General features: G+C 34.5%; 1 protein-coding gene across 1 annotated transcript in view; it reads left to right on the forward strand.

Annotated features, from left to right (window-relative positions):
* The window catches only part of fgd5a (FYVE, RhoGEF and PH domain containing 5a), a 51,424-nt gene extending 34,325 nt beyond the window's left edge, over positions 1-17,099 (forward strand). Inside the window, 14 exon segments of the mRNA XM_073826098.1 lie at positions 5-53; positions 2,093-2,143; positions 2,245-2,303; positions 2,606-2,677; positions 2,849-2,917; positions 9,607-9,690; positions 11,995-12,074; positions 12,169-12,262; positions 12,413-12,550; positions 13,273-13,375; positions 13,854-13,990; positions 14,096-14,224; positions 15,837-15,991; positions 16,076-17,099. Coding sequence (XP_073682199.1) covers positions 5-53; positions 2,093-2,143; positions 2,245-2,303; positions 2,606-2,677; positions 2,849-2,917; positions 9,607-9,690; positions 11,995-12,074; positions 12,169-12,262; positions 12,413-12,550; positions 13,273-13,375; positions 13,854-13,990; positions 14,096-14,224; positions 15,837-15,991; positions 16,076-16,112 — 1,257 coding nt within the window. The 3' untranslated portion in view covers positions 16,113-17,099.
* The last annotated feature ends 2,269 nt before the right edge of the window (positions 17,100-19,368 follow it).

A 19,368-nucleotide genomic window follows, 5' to 3' on the forward strand; every position in this document is an offset into this window, starting at 1 on the left:
CCAGCTGCTGCGGGTCATTGTGCGAGTGCTCCAGTATCGCATGATCCTTACAGGTAAACACTGCTTGATTCAAATATATAGTCCAGATTATATTTTTGGGCTAGACAACATTATAAAAGATGCCTGCTAAATAACGATTCCAGTGGTGTAAGTGGTAAGATGCATAGCGTTGACTTTTTGACGCAATCGACCCGAGTTCGAATCCACTTTCTGACAAACTTGTTCTTCACCCTTTTCACATCAAATATCAGATCAAAAAGGCATTTATTTTTAACAAAATTAAGAAAATAATCAAAAAGTGGAAAATAAAGTCCCTCACAGGTGTTTATTGGTTAGGGTTAGGGGTAGGTGTGGGTGTAGGGATGGCTTTATTGTTACAATAAGGCAGCATTCATTAGAATACATTATTAAAATAAATAAAATAAAATAAATAATTGGAATAAAAAGAAACGTTATTATAGCATACTGTTTTATAATACACTACAACACAATACTGCAAATATCTGCCAATAATTGCACTTAGTAGTATAAATAGCATCTAACTAATATTATTGCAAAGAAAATACTATTATTTTTACATAGTGTAAATAGGATCTATTGCTATATGCACTTAGTCGCTGTCATTAAAAAATGTTTTCATTAATTATCAAATCATACATTTATTAGCCTATATATATATATATATATAAATATTAAACAAACTTTAAAAAAATTGTCAACCAACTGAAATATAAATATAAAAGCTTAAGTACTAAAATTCCTAAAACTGAAATAAAAATAAATAAAAGCAAAAATATTAACATAATGAGAAAAACACATAGCAAAATAATTAAAATGTAAACTAAAATGAAAACTGAAAAAATAAAAATATGAATACATATTATAATAAGTAATATGGAATATGGAAGTGCATGTACACAGCCATTCAAAAGTTTGGGATCAGTAAGATTTGTAATGTTTTTAAAGAGTCTTTTATGCTTATCGAGGCTGTATCTATTTGATCTATTTGAAAAATACAGAAAAAAAAATTATTTTGTGAAATATTATTTAAATTTACTCCAGTCTTCGGGTGTCACATGATCCTTCAAAAATCATTCTAATATTCTGATTTATAATATTAATGTATTTTTTGCAACCTGTGATACTTTTGTCTTTGATTCTTTGATGAATAAAACATTAAAAAAGCAGCATTTATCCAAACAATATTAGTATTATACTACAATATAAGTCTTTACTATCACTTTTTATCCATTTAACACATTCTTGCTGAATAAAACTGTTAAATTTCTTTAAAAAGAGAAAAAAGAAGAAAGAAAAATTTAATGTCCCCAAATTTTTGTAATAGTAGTGTATATTGTAACACTAAATTTTTATTTTGAATAAACACTTCTTCTTAACATTTCCAACATTAATAAATCAGCATATTAGAATGATTTCTGAAGGATCATGTGACATTGAAGACTGAAGTAATGATGCTGAAAATGTGAAAATGTAGCTTTGCAGAATAAGGAATAAATTATATTTTAAAATATATTAAAATAGAAAACCGTTATTTTAAATTGCAATATTATTTCACATTTATTTCTGTATTTTTGATCGAATATATACAGCTTTGATGAGCATAAGAAACTTTTTTTGAAAAAAAAAAAAAAAAATCGTACTGATCCCAAACTTTTGAACGTCAGTAACTACTGTATACAAAAGTACTGAACAAAAGTTAATTTATGCAACAACAAGTTTATATTTATCAAACTGCATCAAAAATGCACAGGAAATACAGTAATTAAATAATAAAACTACTTTCTCAACACTTTATAGACATAATCTTACAGCAGGTGTAAAATGATTGTTTTTGTTGCTGACTTGCAGTCCTGGCCTTCACATTTTGATTTTGATTTGATCATTCGTGAGTGATTTGACACTTTATGAGCATTGATGATAAAATTCCACCCCACAAATGCTTTAACTGTAAATAATGTGCTGTATGCTGGATCTTGTACATAAAACATAAGACCATTTGAGTGTTTAAAAGAGTATGAGATGGTGAAGTAGAAGCTATTTAGTCATTTGGTTTTCATCTCATTCTTTCCAGATTACTTAAACAACCTCTCTCCGGATTCGAAAGAGTATGAAGACACACAAGGTATTGTTGTCTCGGTCTCTTTCTAACACAATGAAACCACTGATCATGTTTGAACTGTGAAAACACTAATTGTGCTTGTGACTGCAACTTTTTATCGACAGCTGCGCTGGTAATCGTGTCAGAGGTCGCAGACCAGGTTAATGACAATCTAAAACACGGGGTGAGTTGTTTCTGTGTGTGAGAGAGCATGCTGTATTGTTGATACATGATGAAAAAGGAGCGAGGGGATGTGATGTCATCAAAGTGTCCCAGGTGTCCAGAAACAAAGAGAGTAGTGTGAAATCAGCCAGACACAGAGACATCTCCAAACCACATACACATAGTCACAGACAGACATAGAAACCTTCTGTGTTTACCGTTATTCATTTCTGAAAAGCTCTTCCTTTCTCTCATCCAGAAATAAAAAATAAACACTTTGATTTTCTAGTTCAGTTTTTCATTCTTTCTCTATCGCAATCACAGGAGAACCTGCTTCGCTTGGTGCACATAGACTACAGCGTAAGAGGAAAAAGAGACCTTCTCCAACCAGGAAGGGTAAATTCAGCTTCATATGCTGTATTTATGGTTTGATGTGTATAGTTTATTACTGTTTTTACTGGCAGTAAAACCTGAAAGATCAGTAACAGTTATTAGACATCAAAGGTTTAAGTGAGTAACACCCTTACCCATAACTCACCTGACCTCTTGCAACTGTGTGTTTTGCAGGTTTTTGTCAAGGAGGGCACTCTGATGAAGGTCTCTCGGAAAAGCAGGCAGCCCAGACACCTCTTCCTGGTATTTTGTCATGCTTTTCACTACTCGCAATGCGCTTAGTTGTAGTGTACTTCAAGTATATTTTTTAAAAAACTGTACTTGCAGATAATATAAAATTAATGAAATATTAATTAAAAATCCACTTAAAGTGCACTTTAAGCAAGTAAATGTTCATGACTGTTTCTTAACATACTTAAGTACTCTTTTAAAATGTTAAATCAATGTTTTAGTAGTCATAAGGTACAGTTATTTTGATGTGTTGACTAACATGCATGACCAGTCAAAAGTTTTTGAACAGTAAGATTTTTAATATTTTTAAAGGAGTATCTTCTGCTCACCAAGCCTGCATTTATTTGATTCAAAATACGGCTAAAGCAGTAATATTGTGAAATATTTTTACAATTTCAAATAATTGTTTTCTATTTGAATATATTTGAAAATGTAATTTATTTCTGTGATCAAAGCTAAATTTGCAACAAATTTTTCTTTTCAGTCTTCAGTGTCACATGACTCTTCAGAAATCATTCTAATATGCTGATTTGCTGTTCAAGAAAAATGTATTATTATTATTATTATTATTATTATTAATATTAAAAACAGTTGAGTATATTTTTTCAGGGTTCTTTGATGAATAGAAAGATCCAAAGGTCAGCATTTATCTGGAAAAAAAAAGCTATTGTAACATTATACACTATACCATTCAAAAGAAATTATAGAAATTAATACTTTTATTTAGCAAAGATGCTTTAAACTAATCAAAAGTTATGATAAGACATTTAGAATCTTACAAAAAAAAATCTATTTCAGATAAATGCTGTTCTTCAAAGAAACCTGAAAAAATTCTTCTCAAATGTTTTTGAGCAGCAAATCAGAATATTAGAATAATTTCTGAAGGATCATGTGACGGGAGTAATGATGCTAAAAATTCAGCTTTGAAATCACAGGAATAAATTACATTTTAAAATATATTCAAATAGAAAACAGGTATTTTAAATAGTAAAAATATTTTTAAAATAGTACTGTTTTTGCTGTACTTTGGATAAAATAAATGCAGGCTTGGTGAGCAGAAGAGACTTCTTTAAAAAACATTAAAAAACTTTTGACTGGTAGTGTACATAAACGTAAAGTACTTCATTATGATTTTAACTGTAATGTGTTATTCAATATTGCATTTAAAGTTAATATGATTAAACATAACTTCTAACTTCATTACAAATGTCAAATTACAAATATGTTTAAATATATGATAAACAAGTTTCAATAGAAAGTGACTTAAGTGGTTCAGAAAAGCACTCTTAAGTTCGGCTAATTGCATTTAAAGGTCCCATATTGTCAAAATCGAAATTTCCTGGCTTTTTTCATGATAACTGAGGTCTAGGGGCTATGTAACTACCATATGAGTTTCAAAACAGTCAATCCACAGTAAACTGCACAAAGCCTGCTTAAAGTAGCTGTTCATTTCCACGAGCCGCTGTGACTTCCGTAACGATGTGACGTCTGATCTACTCAGTCACCGCCTTCAGTCACCACCCCGAGCACCAACCACGTCCCACCCTCCTTTTGCCAAACCCAGACAACAACGCATCCATTCCATTGTTGAGCAACAACAACACGAAAACAAGTGGAGAAAACCCTGTTCAGTCGATAGATGTCAAGCTACGATCATTACACAGGCTTCCGAACAACGTTAATATAAGAGACCAGAGGCACGTCAACTTCAGCCTCTTTCACACAGCGATTCCGGTAAATACACGGACAATGTTTCCCATGATTTGTTCCTGAATTGTTTAATTTGGTTCATTCACAGTTGTTTTCCGGAATCTGTGCGTGCTTTACACACAACCCATAAAGACGTGACGTTTGGATGTGAGATGTAATGCGACGCGTACGTTTCACGAAACTGCAACTAACCTGAACAAACTGTGCTTCAGCGCTGATAGTGAGGAGCTGGCTCTGCCCGAAACTATGCTAAATATGGGTTTATTTACTTTTCTTTGGGTTTAGTTGAAGTTAGTTAAACTGTCAACATGTTTACAGCTAGCTGCCCGACACATTTAGTTTAACATGTAGGTGCCTGTATTGCCCTCTGAGTGGTACTGAGTAGTTATAGACAGGAATATGTGTGTAGCTGATTTTTGGTCATTCAAAAAGGCAGCCTGTTTCCTAGAGAGTAAGCGAGCTGGTTTATATGTGTCATAACTGTTCACCAGACACTGGAGGCCACATTAGCTGTAGCACAAGGCTGCCCCCACCCCTCTTTATAGCGCTCTTGTTTTCGAGGGTCGTACTTCCTTTCAGGATGTCTGCTGTAGGTCATTGGATGCCAGCTTCCTGTGCTGGGACTGTATTGACAGCACACTGAAGACTAGGCCCAGAGAACAACAGATCAACAACACTAAGCCACCACAGCTGAAAAACAACATTAAAAACTTTAGGCTGAGCAGTCAGTTCAGTTGTTTACCTGAAGTACGTTTACTCTGTTACTTCCACTCAGGAGGTTTTCTAAATGTCTTAAAGGAACAGTTCACCCAAAAATAAAAATGACACCCTCTTATTTCAGAAGAATACAATCAAGAGTTATATTTAAAAATGTCCTGGCACTTCCGAGATTTATAATGGCAGTGAATGGACATTGAGATTTTGAAGGACAAGCATTTGTAAAGAAAAATGTCAGAGGATTCGATATATAAGCCAAGTGGAGACTAAAGACTGGTTTTGCTTTGCTGTAAACAAACGTGCCAGGCTGAAGTTTGGCAACTTAAACCTTCAGCTCCCTCCACAGATTTTCTATGGGATTAGGGTCTGGAGACTGACTAGACCACTCCAGGACCTTAATGTGCTTTTTTTGAGCCACTCCTTTGTTGGCTTGGCTATGTGTTTTAGGTCATTGTCATGCTGGAATACCCATCCATGACCCATTTTCAATGCCCTGGCTGAGGGAAGGAGTTTCTCACTCAAGATTTGATGGTACATGGCCTCAGTTGTCCTGTCTCCTAAGCAGAAAAACACCCCCAAAGCATAATGTTTCCACCTCCATATTTGACTGTGGGGATGGTGTTCTTGGGGTCATTGGCAGCATTCCTGCTCTTTCAAACACAGCGAGTTGAGTTGATGCCAAAGAGCTCGATATTGGTCTCATCTGACCACAACACTTTCACCCAGTTCTTCTCTGAATCATTCAGATGTTCATTAGCAAACTTTAGATGGGCCTGTATATGTGCTTTTTTGAGCAGGGGGACCTTGCGGGCGCTGCAGGATTTCACTCTTTCATGGCGTAGTGTGTTACCAATTGTTTTCTTAGTGACTATGGTCTTTAAGAGACTGCTCCTAATCTCAGCTAATTGTATAAAAGACACCTGGGAGCCAAAATTCTTGCTGATTGATAGGGGACCAAATACTTATTTAACTCATTAAAATGCAAATCAATTTATAACTTTTTTGAAATGCATTTTTGGGGATTTTTTTGTTGTTATTCTGCCTCTCACTGTTAATATAAACCTATTATTAAAATTATAGACTGATCATTTCTATGTCAGTGGGTAAATGTACAAAAAATGCAGGGCATTAAATTATGTTTCCCTCGCTGTAAAAACTCACAATTCTGACTTTTTTTTTAGAATTGCATGATATAAACAATCAATTGTGAGAAAGGCACTCTTGGCTTTGAAGACCTTAGATACTGGGGTCTTCATCTTTTCCTGCTGTCATTCTCTCCTTTCTGTTCTCTTCTCTCCCTGAATCGATCAAGCTCTGACTAGTGTTTTTTTATGAGAGCTTGTGACTGATGTCATAGAGTCCAGCACTGGCTATGTGTAATATGATGATGTCAGAGGGTCCCCTGGTAACGTTAACTCTTCGAGATCCAGATTTAATTTATTGGGTAATAAGTGAATCGACTCAAAAAATCCCACCAACCAACTATCACTCACACACTGATGCCCGAGGGCCAATTCCTCTGTCATAACCACCCATCACTGCCAGTACTAATCTACCATGTCTGCCCTACAGCAGTTACAGTCAAAGCATTATCTTTAAAGGACTATCTATGGTTTAGAAAAACACTGTGAACACTGGGACAGGATTTAGTGATTTAGACCATGTTGTTATTATTAAATAAAACTAAAACTTTAAAATCATGCATGCTACTAGTCAAAACATCATTTAACAAAACATCAACATAACATATTTTCTTTCAAACAATTGCCAAGGTAACATTTCTAATATTCATTTAAGTTTTTCATTTGATATTCATATCACATTTACTGTAATTAACATGCACTACAATTCAAAACGCTAAGATTTTTAATGTTTTTTTAAAGAAGTCTCTTCTGCTTACCAAGCCTGCATTTATTTGATCCAAAGTACAGCAAAAACAGTACAATTTTGAAATACATTTACTTTTTAAATTAACTGTTTTCTAACTTTTTTGCTTGATTTCAAAGCTGAATTTTTAGCATTATTACTTCAGTCACATGATCCTCCAGAAATCATTCTAATACTGTGATTTGCTGCTCTAAAACATTTATTATTATTATGTTGAAAACAGCTGAGCAGACTTTTTCAGGTTTCTTGGATGAATAGAAAGTTCAGAAAAACAGCATTTATCCGAAATAGAAATATTTGTAGCATTATAAATGTCTTTATCATCACTTTTGGTCAATTTAAAGCATACTTGATAAATAAAAGTATTTGTGGATAATGTTACAAACCCTTTTATTTCAGATAAAAGCATATATTTGGATCTTTTTATTCCTCAAAGAATCCTGAAAAAATGTACTTATTACCTTTTTAAAATATTGATGATGATAATAATAAAAAAATATTAAAAAACTATTTATTGCTTTTTATTAATTGATATTACTGCGCCTGCTTTGGCCATATTACGGCAGCAAACTTCCTTGACTATTACGCCGGAATGGAAGTGTAGTTCCTAAACTTATCGGCCTAGAAAATCGCAGCTTTACATTTAACGCCGGTCTAAGCACACGATATGACTACAGAAGAGTCAAGTTTTAAATAAGACAAATATCGAAACTCGTTGGTAATTTTTGAACGCGATGCTATTGGTCTCATAGGATTCAATGATCTATGCTAAGCTATGCTAAAAGTGATATCGCCAGAACAGGAGAACGGCTGAATGGATTTCAAAATGGTAAAACTCAACTTATTAACTCGAGGGGAGTTGGAGAATGAGCCTATTTCCAAAAAAAGTGGAGTGTTCCTTTAAGTTGTTTGTTGTTTTCTTCACTAAGACCCAGTCTCAAGAGAAACATGAATTGATAGTATTTTGGTTAAAGACAATATTGTTGTGTGACATTCTCAGTTGTTTTGAGGGTTGTTGTGGCTGTTGGTGTTGATGTTTTTGTTGTCTCTGTCCTGCTGCCTCCACCCAAAAAGCCTTTCTCAGAAACGTCCGGGCTGAATTCCTGGACGCGGCCTGTGAACTGCGGATGTTTGGGGCACGCACATCGCATATCTAATGATGTCACTACTTTTGTTTGGAGCTATATATGTCGAGCAAACACAATAGTTTGAAGTGTAGGGCTAGCCTGTTTGTGGGCGTTGAGTTTGTGTTCTTAACTACTTCATTGTCAGGACTAAAGCAAAGCAGAAAATATCCCATAAACAGTTTTTTATCAAGCACAACCTATTGTATCGAACGTGTGAATTGCTTTCTTGGGTACTGAACTGAACGTGCTACACTTGTGGAAGAATGTGCATTGAGCAGACAGGAATAAATTAGGTCATGTCCAAACTATTTAAAGCAGGTGTTTTTAACCAAGGGTTTGGGGCCCACTAGGGGGCCTCAAGATGGCTTAAAAAAGTAGAACTGAGTAAAATATTTTAAATGATGTATGTACAATAAGTTTAGGTTTAAGATTAGTTGCTTGTAATTATGCAGAATTTACTATTACTAATAATAAGTACATTTAACATGTATAACAAGGACACTGTACCGTTATTTTCATATATTAACACTCCTAATTCCTTTAAAATTAAAAATGAAATTGAATATTGTTGTAGACAGTGGGGGTGCCTTTATATGAAAGCTTTTACTGCCTCCTTGTGGTGGACATAAACCTAACAGAAGGCAAGCATCACTTACTTTTGCTCAAACACATTTAGGAGTTTAAATAATGTATTTTTATATAATTCTATTCAAAAGTAGTAATATGCTATAGTAATAATGATACTTATAATTATGATTAAATATTTTAAATCTCTAATCTAAATGGTTTAGACAGGGATAAAGCAGATGTGTAAAAATGTAAAAGGTTTTACTGCCTCCTTGTGGTCGACATAAATATAACAGATAAATATAACATTAAATACCGCATATTGTAATTAATTTTTACCATTGATAGTTGTAGTAGTGGTATTGTCTATAGTAGTAATAATGATACTACTACTTCTAATAATAATAGTAGTCATAATAAAAAAGTAATTATTATCAAATAATTTTCATTTTTTAACCTAAATGGTTAACGTATTAAATAATGAAGTGCTCTATCTATGCACTCATGTTATTTAAAATTGTTTATAAAGTTGTGTACTGTAGGAAGGTATGTGTATGTATGTGTATATATATATATATATATATATATATATATATATATATATATATATATATATATATAATTTTTTTTTTTTTTCCTAGTCTATGGAATATCCCTATTTAGATAGTAAACATGTTTGTGCATGTGTTGCAGATGAATGACATGATGCTGTACACGTACCCTCAGCAGGATGGTAAATACAGGCTGAAGAATACACTGACTCTGAGTGGAATGAAGGTAGGACATCAGCATCTCTCAGCAGATTCATTTTGTTTTTTGGTTAACCAACTAGAAAGCAAAACTATGGAAGCCTGTTTCACTAAACTAAAAATAAAAGGTAATTGCAAGTGATTAACTCACAATTCAGACTTTTTTTTTTTAAATTGCAACTATTCTCCGAATTTTATTATATAAACTCACAATTGCAAAATATAAACTGTTTTTGTTTATAGTTTATATCTTACAATTATGACTTTTGTTCCCAGAATTGTGTGATATAAACTCACGTTTGTGAGTTATAAAGTCAGAATGGGAATAAAAACTTGCAATTCTGACTTTTTTCTCGTAAATGCCACTTTATATCTCGCAATTCTGCCTTTTTTCTCATAATTGCAAGTTTATATCTTACAATTCTGAATTTTTTTTGCCCCAGAATTGTGTGATTTAAACTCAAGGTTTGTTTGTTATAAAGTCAGAATAGTGGGATAAAAACCTGACTTTTTTTTTCGTAAATGCGAGATTGTATCTCACAATTCTGACATTTTCCCCCAGAATTGTGTGATATAAACTTACGTTTGTGAGTTATGAAGTCAGAATAGTGGGATAAAATTCTTAAAATTTTTCTTGCAATTCTGATGTTTTTTTTCTCACAATTGCATGATATAAACTCGCAATTCGGACTTTTTAGCAGAATTGTGTGATATAAACTCACATTTGTGAGTTATAAAGTCACAATAGTGGGATAAAAACTCGCAATTCTTGACTTTTTTCTTGCAATTCTGACTTTTTTTCTCACAATTGCATGATATAAACTCGCAATTGCAGGATATAAACTCTCAATTGCATGATATAAACTCGCAATTGCGAAATATAAACTCACAATTCAGACTTTTTTATCAGAATTGTGTGATATAAACTCACATTTGTGAGTTATAAAGTCAGAATAGTGGGCTAAAAACTCGCAATTCTTGACTTTTTTCTTGCAATTCTGACTTTTTTTCTCACAATTGCATGATATAGACTCGCAATTGCATGATATAAACTCGCAATTGCAAGCTATAAACTCAATTGCGAAATATAAACTCACAATTCAGACTTTTTTTTATCAGAATTGTGTGATATAAACTCACATTTGTGAGTTATAAAGTCAGAATAGTGTGATAAACTTGTAATTCTTGACTTTTTTCTCGCAATTCTGACTTTATTTCTCACAATTGCAAGATATTAACTCTCAGTTGCGAAATATAAACTCACAGTTCTGACTTTTTTACCAGAATTTTGTGATATAAACTCAGTTGTGAGATATAAAGTCAGAATATCGGGATAAAAACTTGCGATTTTGACTTTTTTCTCGCAAATACAAGTTTGTATCTCACTATTCAGACTTTTTTCTCACAATTGCAAGTTTATATATAGACTTTTTTTTAGAATTGCATTATATAAACTCACAATTGGGAGTTACAAATTCAGAACAGTGGGAAATTAACTCAGTTGTCAGCCAGAAAAAGTCAGAATTGCAAGATATTAAGTCCCAATTCTGGCTTTTTTTCTCAGAACTGCATGATATAAATTCGCAATTGTATGATATAAATTCTCAATTGCAAGATATACACTGGCAATTCTGACTTTTTCCTAGAATTGTGTTATAAACTCAAAATTGCAAGATATGAACTTGCAGTTGGGAGAAATTAATTCAGAATTCTGTGAATTCTGACTTTTTTTCTTACAAATGCAAGTTTGTATCTCACAATTCTCACTTTATTCACGCAGTTGCAAGTTTATTTCCCACTATTCTGACTTTTTTCAGAATTGTAAGATATAAACTCGCAATTGCAAGCTATAAATTCAGCAGTGCAAGATATAAACTCCCAATTCTGATTTTTCCCCCCAGAATTGTGTGATATAAACTGAAGTCAGAAAAGTGGGATATAAAGTTTATATCACACAATTCTAACTTTTCTCACAGTTGCGAGTTTATATCCCACTATTCTGACTTTTTCTCAAAATTGTGAGATATAAACTCGCAACTGCAAGTTCAGTCCAGTTCTAAGGGGAAAAAGACTAATGTATTCTCAGAATATAAAGTTTATATCTCAAAATTCTGAGAAAAATAGTCAGAACTGCAAGTGCTAGTTTGTCACGCAGTACTGACTTCATAACTCGCAACTGTAAGTTTGTATCATGCAATTTTGAGAAAAGTCACAATTACCGTTTTCACTTTTAATTCAGTGGTGTAAATGGGCTTTGATGCAAAACAGATTAGATTAGATCTGATTTAAGTTCTATTATCCAAAATTAAACAGTGATTATATGTGTCCATAGGTCAGTAAACCTGTCTTAGACAATGTGCTCAACACGCTCAGGATAGAAGTCAGCGATGTTACTATCACCCTTTCCGCAAGGTAATGAGCATTTCCATAATGGTTTGCATGTTCCTGTGCTGACATCTACTGTCATACAATCTCTTCAAGCATGCCTTCCTTCTGTCTCTGATAGTTCTTTAGGCGAGAGAGAGGACTGGTTCCACACGCTGAGCCGGGCTATAGCGGATCACGCAGCAGGCCTCAATACCTTCAGCTGCTCTAGTGAGGTATGAGGAAATAGCTTACAAAAAATATATGGTCTAGTTATCAAACCAGCAATCATCTTGCCGTTTAATGCATTAGTATTCAATATTAAGAAACCTAAATAACAAAATGTATAAAAAAATGACATTTGGCATCATTTTCCATGTTTTCAGGCGAGAGAGAAATTATGGATGTCTCTGGGAGAGGCTGCTCCTGTTCTAGTTCCTGTGTCACATGTAATGATGTGCATGAACTGCACGTCAGACTTCAGCCTAACACTACGACGGCATCACTGCAACGCATGTGGAAAGGTAAAACATCACATGTCTGATATTCTTAAAGGGATAGTTGACTCAAAAATTACAATTCCGTCATTACTTACCCTCATGTCATTTCAAACCCGTAAGACCTTTGTTCATCTTCGGAACACAAATTAAGATATTTTGGATGAAATCAGAGTGCTTTCTGTCCGTCCAAAATCAGCAACGCAACTGACATGCTCAAAGCCCACAAAGGTAGTAAGTACCTTGTTAAAATAGTCCATGTGACATCAGTGGTTCAACCTTAAAATTATGAAGCTAAGAGAATGTCCTTACTACTATTGAACAAATGGTCTTACAGGTTTGGAATGACATGAGGGTGAATAATTTATGATAGAATTTAAATTTTTGGATGAACTGTCCCTTTAACTTGCAATTCTGACTTTTTTCTCATAAATGCGAGTTTATATATTACAATTCTGACTTTTTTTGTCTCACAATTGCAAGTTTATATCTTACAATTCTGACTTTTGTTCCCAGAATTTTGTGAAATAAACTCACATTTGTGAGTTATAAAGTCAGAATAGTGGGATAAAAACTCATAATTCTGACTTTACTCCATTGCTGAATAAAACTAACCAAATTGTTTAAATGCTAGTGTATACCTAACATCAGCATTAAACTGTCACCATACTTTCTCAATATTGCCATTGCATCTCTTTTCTTGTTGCCAGTAATTTTATTATTCATCTGAGCTGTGTTGCTGTTTTTAGGTTGTGTGTCGCTCCTGCTCGAGGAACAGATATCCTCTAAAGTACCTGAAGGACAGGATGGCAAAAGTTTGTGACCACTGCTACGCCGAGCTCAGAAAGAGAGGTAAGAGCAAAAGACTCCAATATAGTTCACCCAAAAAATTAATTACTCACGTTCATGTCGTTCCAAACCCACAAGACCTTTGTTCATCTTCGGTACTTTTGTGAACACGCACTGAAGACTGAAAAGGAAGAGTAGAAATATTAGTATTAGTATAATAGAAGTATTCTGGTAGCTTTATAAAATTAAGGTTGAACCACTGCTGTCACATGGACTATTTTAATAATGTCATTACTACTTTTTTGGGCCTTGAGCGTGTCAGTTGCGTTGCTGTCTATGCAGGGTCAGAAAACCCTCGGATTTCATCAAAAATATCTTAATTTGTGTTCCGAAGATGAATGAAGGTCTTATGGGTTTAAAATGACATGAGAATTTATTTTTGTTATTCTTCTATATTCATCTGCAGCATTGTTTAAATAAAACAATGCACAATTCAACACAACAGGTGTGTAGTTAATGTCAGTGATTGATGTGTATGCAGGTGGAAATGTTCCAGCATCATGTGGGAGCGCCAGTCCGCGCACAAACAGAGCCAGCAGGCCTCTCTCTGCTGTGTTCCAGAGCCTACAGCCGCCCAGCCTGTGGAGAAACAGAAAGAGCTCCTCACCTCTCACACAGGTACACACACAAACGCAATCACATGGGAATTATTTTAATCAGGTATTTTTATGTCTAACCTAAAAACATAATTACTTAAAGTTAAAGAAGTGTCGCTGTGTGCAGGTATCTGTGGGTGCAGAGGGGTCCACTATGAGTGGCAGTCTGCAAAGACGCAAAAAGAGCAAAAGGAAGTGGAAGAGGCTGTGGTTTCTGCTCAAAGACAAGGTGCTCTACACCTTTAAAGCACGAGAGGTGAGGGGACCCAGAGTCTCCCACACCAGCACAGACACTACATTATACACAAACAAACACTTCAAAAACCATTTTATCATTACCTGCACAAACTGCATTTAGTGGGTTGGATCAATACAACAAATTTTGGCTTTGATACAATACCTCGCATTATTACTAAATCAATAACTTAGGCCACTTCGGGTGGCTGATGAAATACAACTAGGGCTGTCAGAGTTAATTTTTGAATGTGGTACTGAATCAATTTTATCATTCATTACACTACCATTCACTACCATTAAAAAGACGTTAAGATGTCCACGTCAAAAGAAATTTACAAAAGTCATTTTATGTCCACAGAAAGCACATTAAATGTAAATAAACTGTCTACTTTTAAGTTTTTACGTTTTTTTGAGAATAAAATGTCAAAATTTGGTTGAAATAATGTTACACTGTCATTCAGTGTAACACAATATTTATGTAAAAATTCAAATAACATGCTTATTCTGACTTGCGCATATTAAAATATATAAAAGAATAAGGGAGCATATTAAATTTTATTGTGTTTTAAATGAGTAAAAAAAATACTGACAAATGGGCAAAAACTAGGATTTTGGCAAATTTTAAAAATGCATTATTACAACTATTTAGTATTTAAGGTGAAAGTAATTCATCTTTTAATATGTCATAAATGGATTTTTGTTGTTAATATGCTTGACAAGACAGTTACACTGAATGACATTTTAGAGGGTGTCTTCCGTAAATTAGGGAACAATTTATGATATTTATTTTTTGCTCAGAAAAACAAAAACAAAAATGCAATTAAATTAAACAGAAAACTTTGTAATATTTTTTTGGAAAAACAACAATTTAAAGCAGTATTACACTTTGTGTGTATTACACACATTGTTTTTTTGCTTAAACCCTTTTTCGTCTTTGACCCATGTATTTATGTATATGGTCCATTCTACAGAATTGGTGCAAACCGCTGTCCCACAACAAAAAAAAAAAACACATTTTAAAAGCATTTAAGTATTTAAATCTTAGATGTTTACCTTCTATTATCTATTGAAACCCACAATAATATTTAAAATATCAGTAAGCGTAATATATACACTGTGTGCATAATTATTAGACACGTTGATATTGTGGTCATCTTTTTTTTCCAAGCACATTTGACCAATTCCAAACCACATCAATCTTAATAACTACTATTTATTTTGTATTTAATTATTTATAAGTGATATATAAGTGTCCATGAAGGCTGGAAGTGAACAACTCCTTATATTCAGGTGTGCAGGTTTTACTGATAAAATGAGCCAAAAAAGAGATTTACCTCAGACTGAAAAGTCAAAAACTATTAAATGCCCATGAGAAGGATGCAATACTAATGCAATACTGGAATTAAGGCATGACCACAGGACAGAAAAACGCTCATTGCGTCTGCATTGTCAGAAAAAACAGGTGGAGGAGAAAAGATGCAAAAAAGAGATGGACCAAAATGAGTGTACAATTTGCATACATACAAAATGTGGAATAAGACACATCATTTTCAAGACATTTTTAACTCTGACTGAATCAGTTCTGTCGAATGCCCCATAACCTCTCTCTGTCTCTCTTTCTGTGTCTGCAGGATAAAGTGGCATCTGAAAGTCTTCCTCTGCAGGGTTTTACTGTGAAGCTGTCAGATCGATCGGAGGGGGAAGACAAAGACAACGTTTTCCAGCTGTACCATAAAAAAACACTGTATTACACCTTCAGAGCAGACGACCAGCCTACTGCACGCAGGTATGACGCACAAGTTGACGCATTGTTCATTCGCAACTGAAATCCTCCGATTTATGATAAAGAAACAAAACTGTTATTTTGCAGGTGGGTAAACGCAATGGAAGAGGCCACGGTGTTATAGTATCCGGCGATCTGCTCAGACGACAACAGGACTCTGGGCAGGATTCCCTAGACAGCTAAACTCATTACGGGCTTAAACCTATGACATCAGAGTCACCTGTGCCTGAGGAACCAGCGGAACCACACCACGAATACCTTCGTTTTTATCTTTATCTTCTTTTTGGCTGCTGAAATTAAGGACGGAGTCACACAAGGCACGTCAAGCTCGGTGTTTGTGCTGTCCCAGGACGAGTGCTACTGTATGCCTCAACTACTTCACAGACTCGTTAAAAAAAGTGCCATATGTAAACAGTGCAGTTCAGTGAGACTCAGGTGTTGTGAAACTGCTCATCTGTGTCGAATAAAGGAGAATGAGAATGTTCATTTTTTAGAAACTGTAACTACCTTTCTATATGCAGATATAATTCAGTGCTGTCATTTTATACACTGGTGTAAAATTCGAAATAAATTAAGAAATTTGTTATAGTTTGGATGAATACGAGGCTTGTTATAGACAATATATTGTTCATTTAACAGTTAAATGTTTAGCATGGCCTCTCCTACCACCTCAGATATATATATAAATCAATGTTTTATATACAAATGACATCATGTGATATATTTACATTTGGATTTGATATAGAATTGTATAGCCTAAATGAAGCAAGCTGTACATTTTACAATTCAGTGTAATGTATTTAATTTGCAGCTGTGTTAAGATATTGCTGTCATCTGCTGTGATGCATTGTTCTCCTCACGTTTGGTCTTTTTTTTTTTTTTTACCGTGGTCCCCAAGCTGATCTGTTCCCTTACAAACATCACCATGGCAACCATTGTTTTCCCTAGAATACCACTACAGTTATTGTTACTACAGTGAAGCTGTGCTAATATGATTTCTGCCTCCACTGACATCAAGGACATAACAAATCCTATATGCATTAGGTATAATTAACATGATCAGAAACTGTGGTTATTATGGTGAAAGTTGGTTTGTATGCACCACGGCGAAGGCCACTTTTGGTAAAACCTCGATGTAAATCAGTATGCAAATGTTGTGAACATCTGTGTCGGTTGAACCTTTCATTAAAAAAAAAGTAATGAAGTGTCAGAAGTTTTATGTACAGTATCAGCCTTAAGCAGTTTTATATTTAGGTTATTACCTGAAGCCACATTATTTCCAAACCAAGTGTTTTTTAAGATTAAAACTGCATTTAGGCAAGAGTTTAGGTGCATTTTGTTGTATATAGTCATCTCACTAGAAAGAACCGTTACATTAAAAGGATAGTTCACCCAAAAATGAAAATTCTGTCATTAATTACTCACCCTCATGTCATTCCAAACCTCTAAGATCTTCGTTCATCTTCAGAACACAAATTAAGATATTTTTGATGAAATCTGAGAGCTTTCGGACCCTGCATAGACAGCAACGCTGTCACGTTCAAGGTCCAGAAAGTTAGCAAGGACATTGTTAAAATAGACCATGTGACAAAAGTGGTTCAACCATGATTTTATAAAGCTACGAGAATGATTTTTGTGCTCAAAGAAAACAAAAATAACCACTTTATTCAACAATTTCTACCCCTCCACAAATAAAAGAATATGGTACTACTGTAAACGCACATTGATTGACACGGAAGAGAAGAAATTGTTGAATAAAGTCGTCTTTGTTTTTGTTTTCTTTGTGCACAAAAAGTATTCTCTTAGCGTCATAAAATTACGGTTGAACCACTGATGTCAAATTGACTATTTTAACAATGCCCTACTACCTTTCTGGGCTGATTGAAGTGGAAATAGAGTTTATGACGCATCATCAATCATTCATCCCTGGTGAAAAAAACAGCTAAAACCAGCCTAGGCTGGTTGGCTGGTTTTAGCTGGTCAACCAGCCTGGTTTTAGCTGGTCATAGCTGGTCGTCAAGCTGGTTTTAGAGGGGTTTTGGCCATTTTTCCAGCCTGGCCAGGCTGGTCAGGCTGGTCTTAGCTGGTCAGGCTGGAAAACCACCAGCTTGACCAGCTTGGCCAGGCTGGGAGACCAGCTAAAACCAGCTACTTCCAGCTTAAACCAGCTAAAACCAGCCAACCAGCCTAGGCTGGTTTTAGCTGTTTTTTTCAGCAGGGATATTGGCGGCACTTAAGGTAAACAATGCCGCTGGCTGAACCAAACAAAACTTGCATATTTAACTGATTATTGCGGCTGAAAATGGTCAATTATTGTCATGTTTTGGGCTGTACTAATCGGTCAGACCAGGAAAAAAACATTTGGAGTACTAGACTGCCAAAAGTTACAACAAATCAAGGAGAAGAGTACGAAAAAACAACTGAGGAACAAAAGGCGTTTGTGGTTGGCCAAACTGAACCAGGATTTCCAGAGCAAGAATCTTGACAACATTCATGTTTGTTCTAATCATTTCCGGTCAGGTAGGTATAATATTAGGCTTATATCTTATATCTAATGCTGCGCGTATGTATGTATCTTTACCATCTATTTACTTAAGTCAAAATATTCTGCTTACTAAGTCCTTATATGATTTAGCAGTTTCCACATGTTTTTCCCATGGTTTAGACAGCATAAATTAGCAAAACAAAGTATTCAGTAGTACATTAACCGTGCAATCCATTGTTTACATCCGAGTATGAACAATATGACCGCGCATGTAGGTGACCAAACCGTGATGTAAGTGCAAACCCTATATTATATTGCTTTCTTTCTATTAAAAAATGTTAATTTGCGTTCCGAAGATGAACTAGGTCTTACGGGTTTGAAACGGCATTGAGTAATTATTGACAGAATTTTCATTTTTGGCCGGAATATCCCTTTAACTAAGCCTTTTTCCTGTTTATTTTTTTATATTTTATAGCTAATGCCTAGTAGGACTGCATATTAAAGTTAAAGTCTAACGTTAGTTCCTCCATAAAAGCAGCAGTTTCATAAGAAATTACTGATTATATGATTGTTTGGCTTCAAATGTTTCTGTTGTGGTAAAAGATACATATTGCTTATACAATAAATAAATTAAAGTGTGAAGACTTTCCAACGGTTAAGATACAGCCTCTAGGGGGCGACACACACTTAAGCAGAAAACAGCAGGTCAAGCTTCTTGTCAGTGATAATGCAGTAGTTAAATATTTGCTAGTAGGGTAGAGTGGGGGAAAACGCCCCCCTTAAGGAAAATGTGACATTACAGTGAAACAAAACATAAATGTGACTAGAACTGCCATCCCGGTTTTGAGTGACTATGGCAGGAGTTATTCCCCAAATATTAAAATTGCTCAGCCTT

This window comes from Garra rufa, chromosome 20, assembly GCF_049309525.1.
Source record: "Garra rufa chromosome 20, GarRuf1.0, whole genome shotgun sequence".
In the NCBI taxonomy this organism is placed as follows: Eukaryota; Metazoa; Chordata; class Actinopteri; order Cypriniformes; family Cyprinidae; genus Garra; species Garra rufa.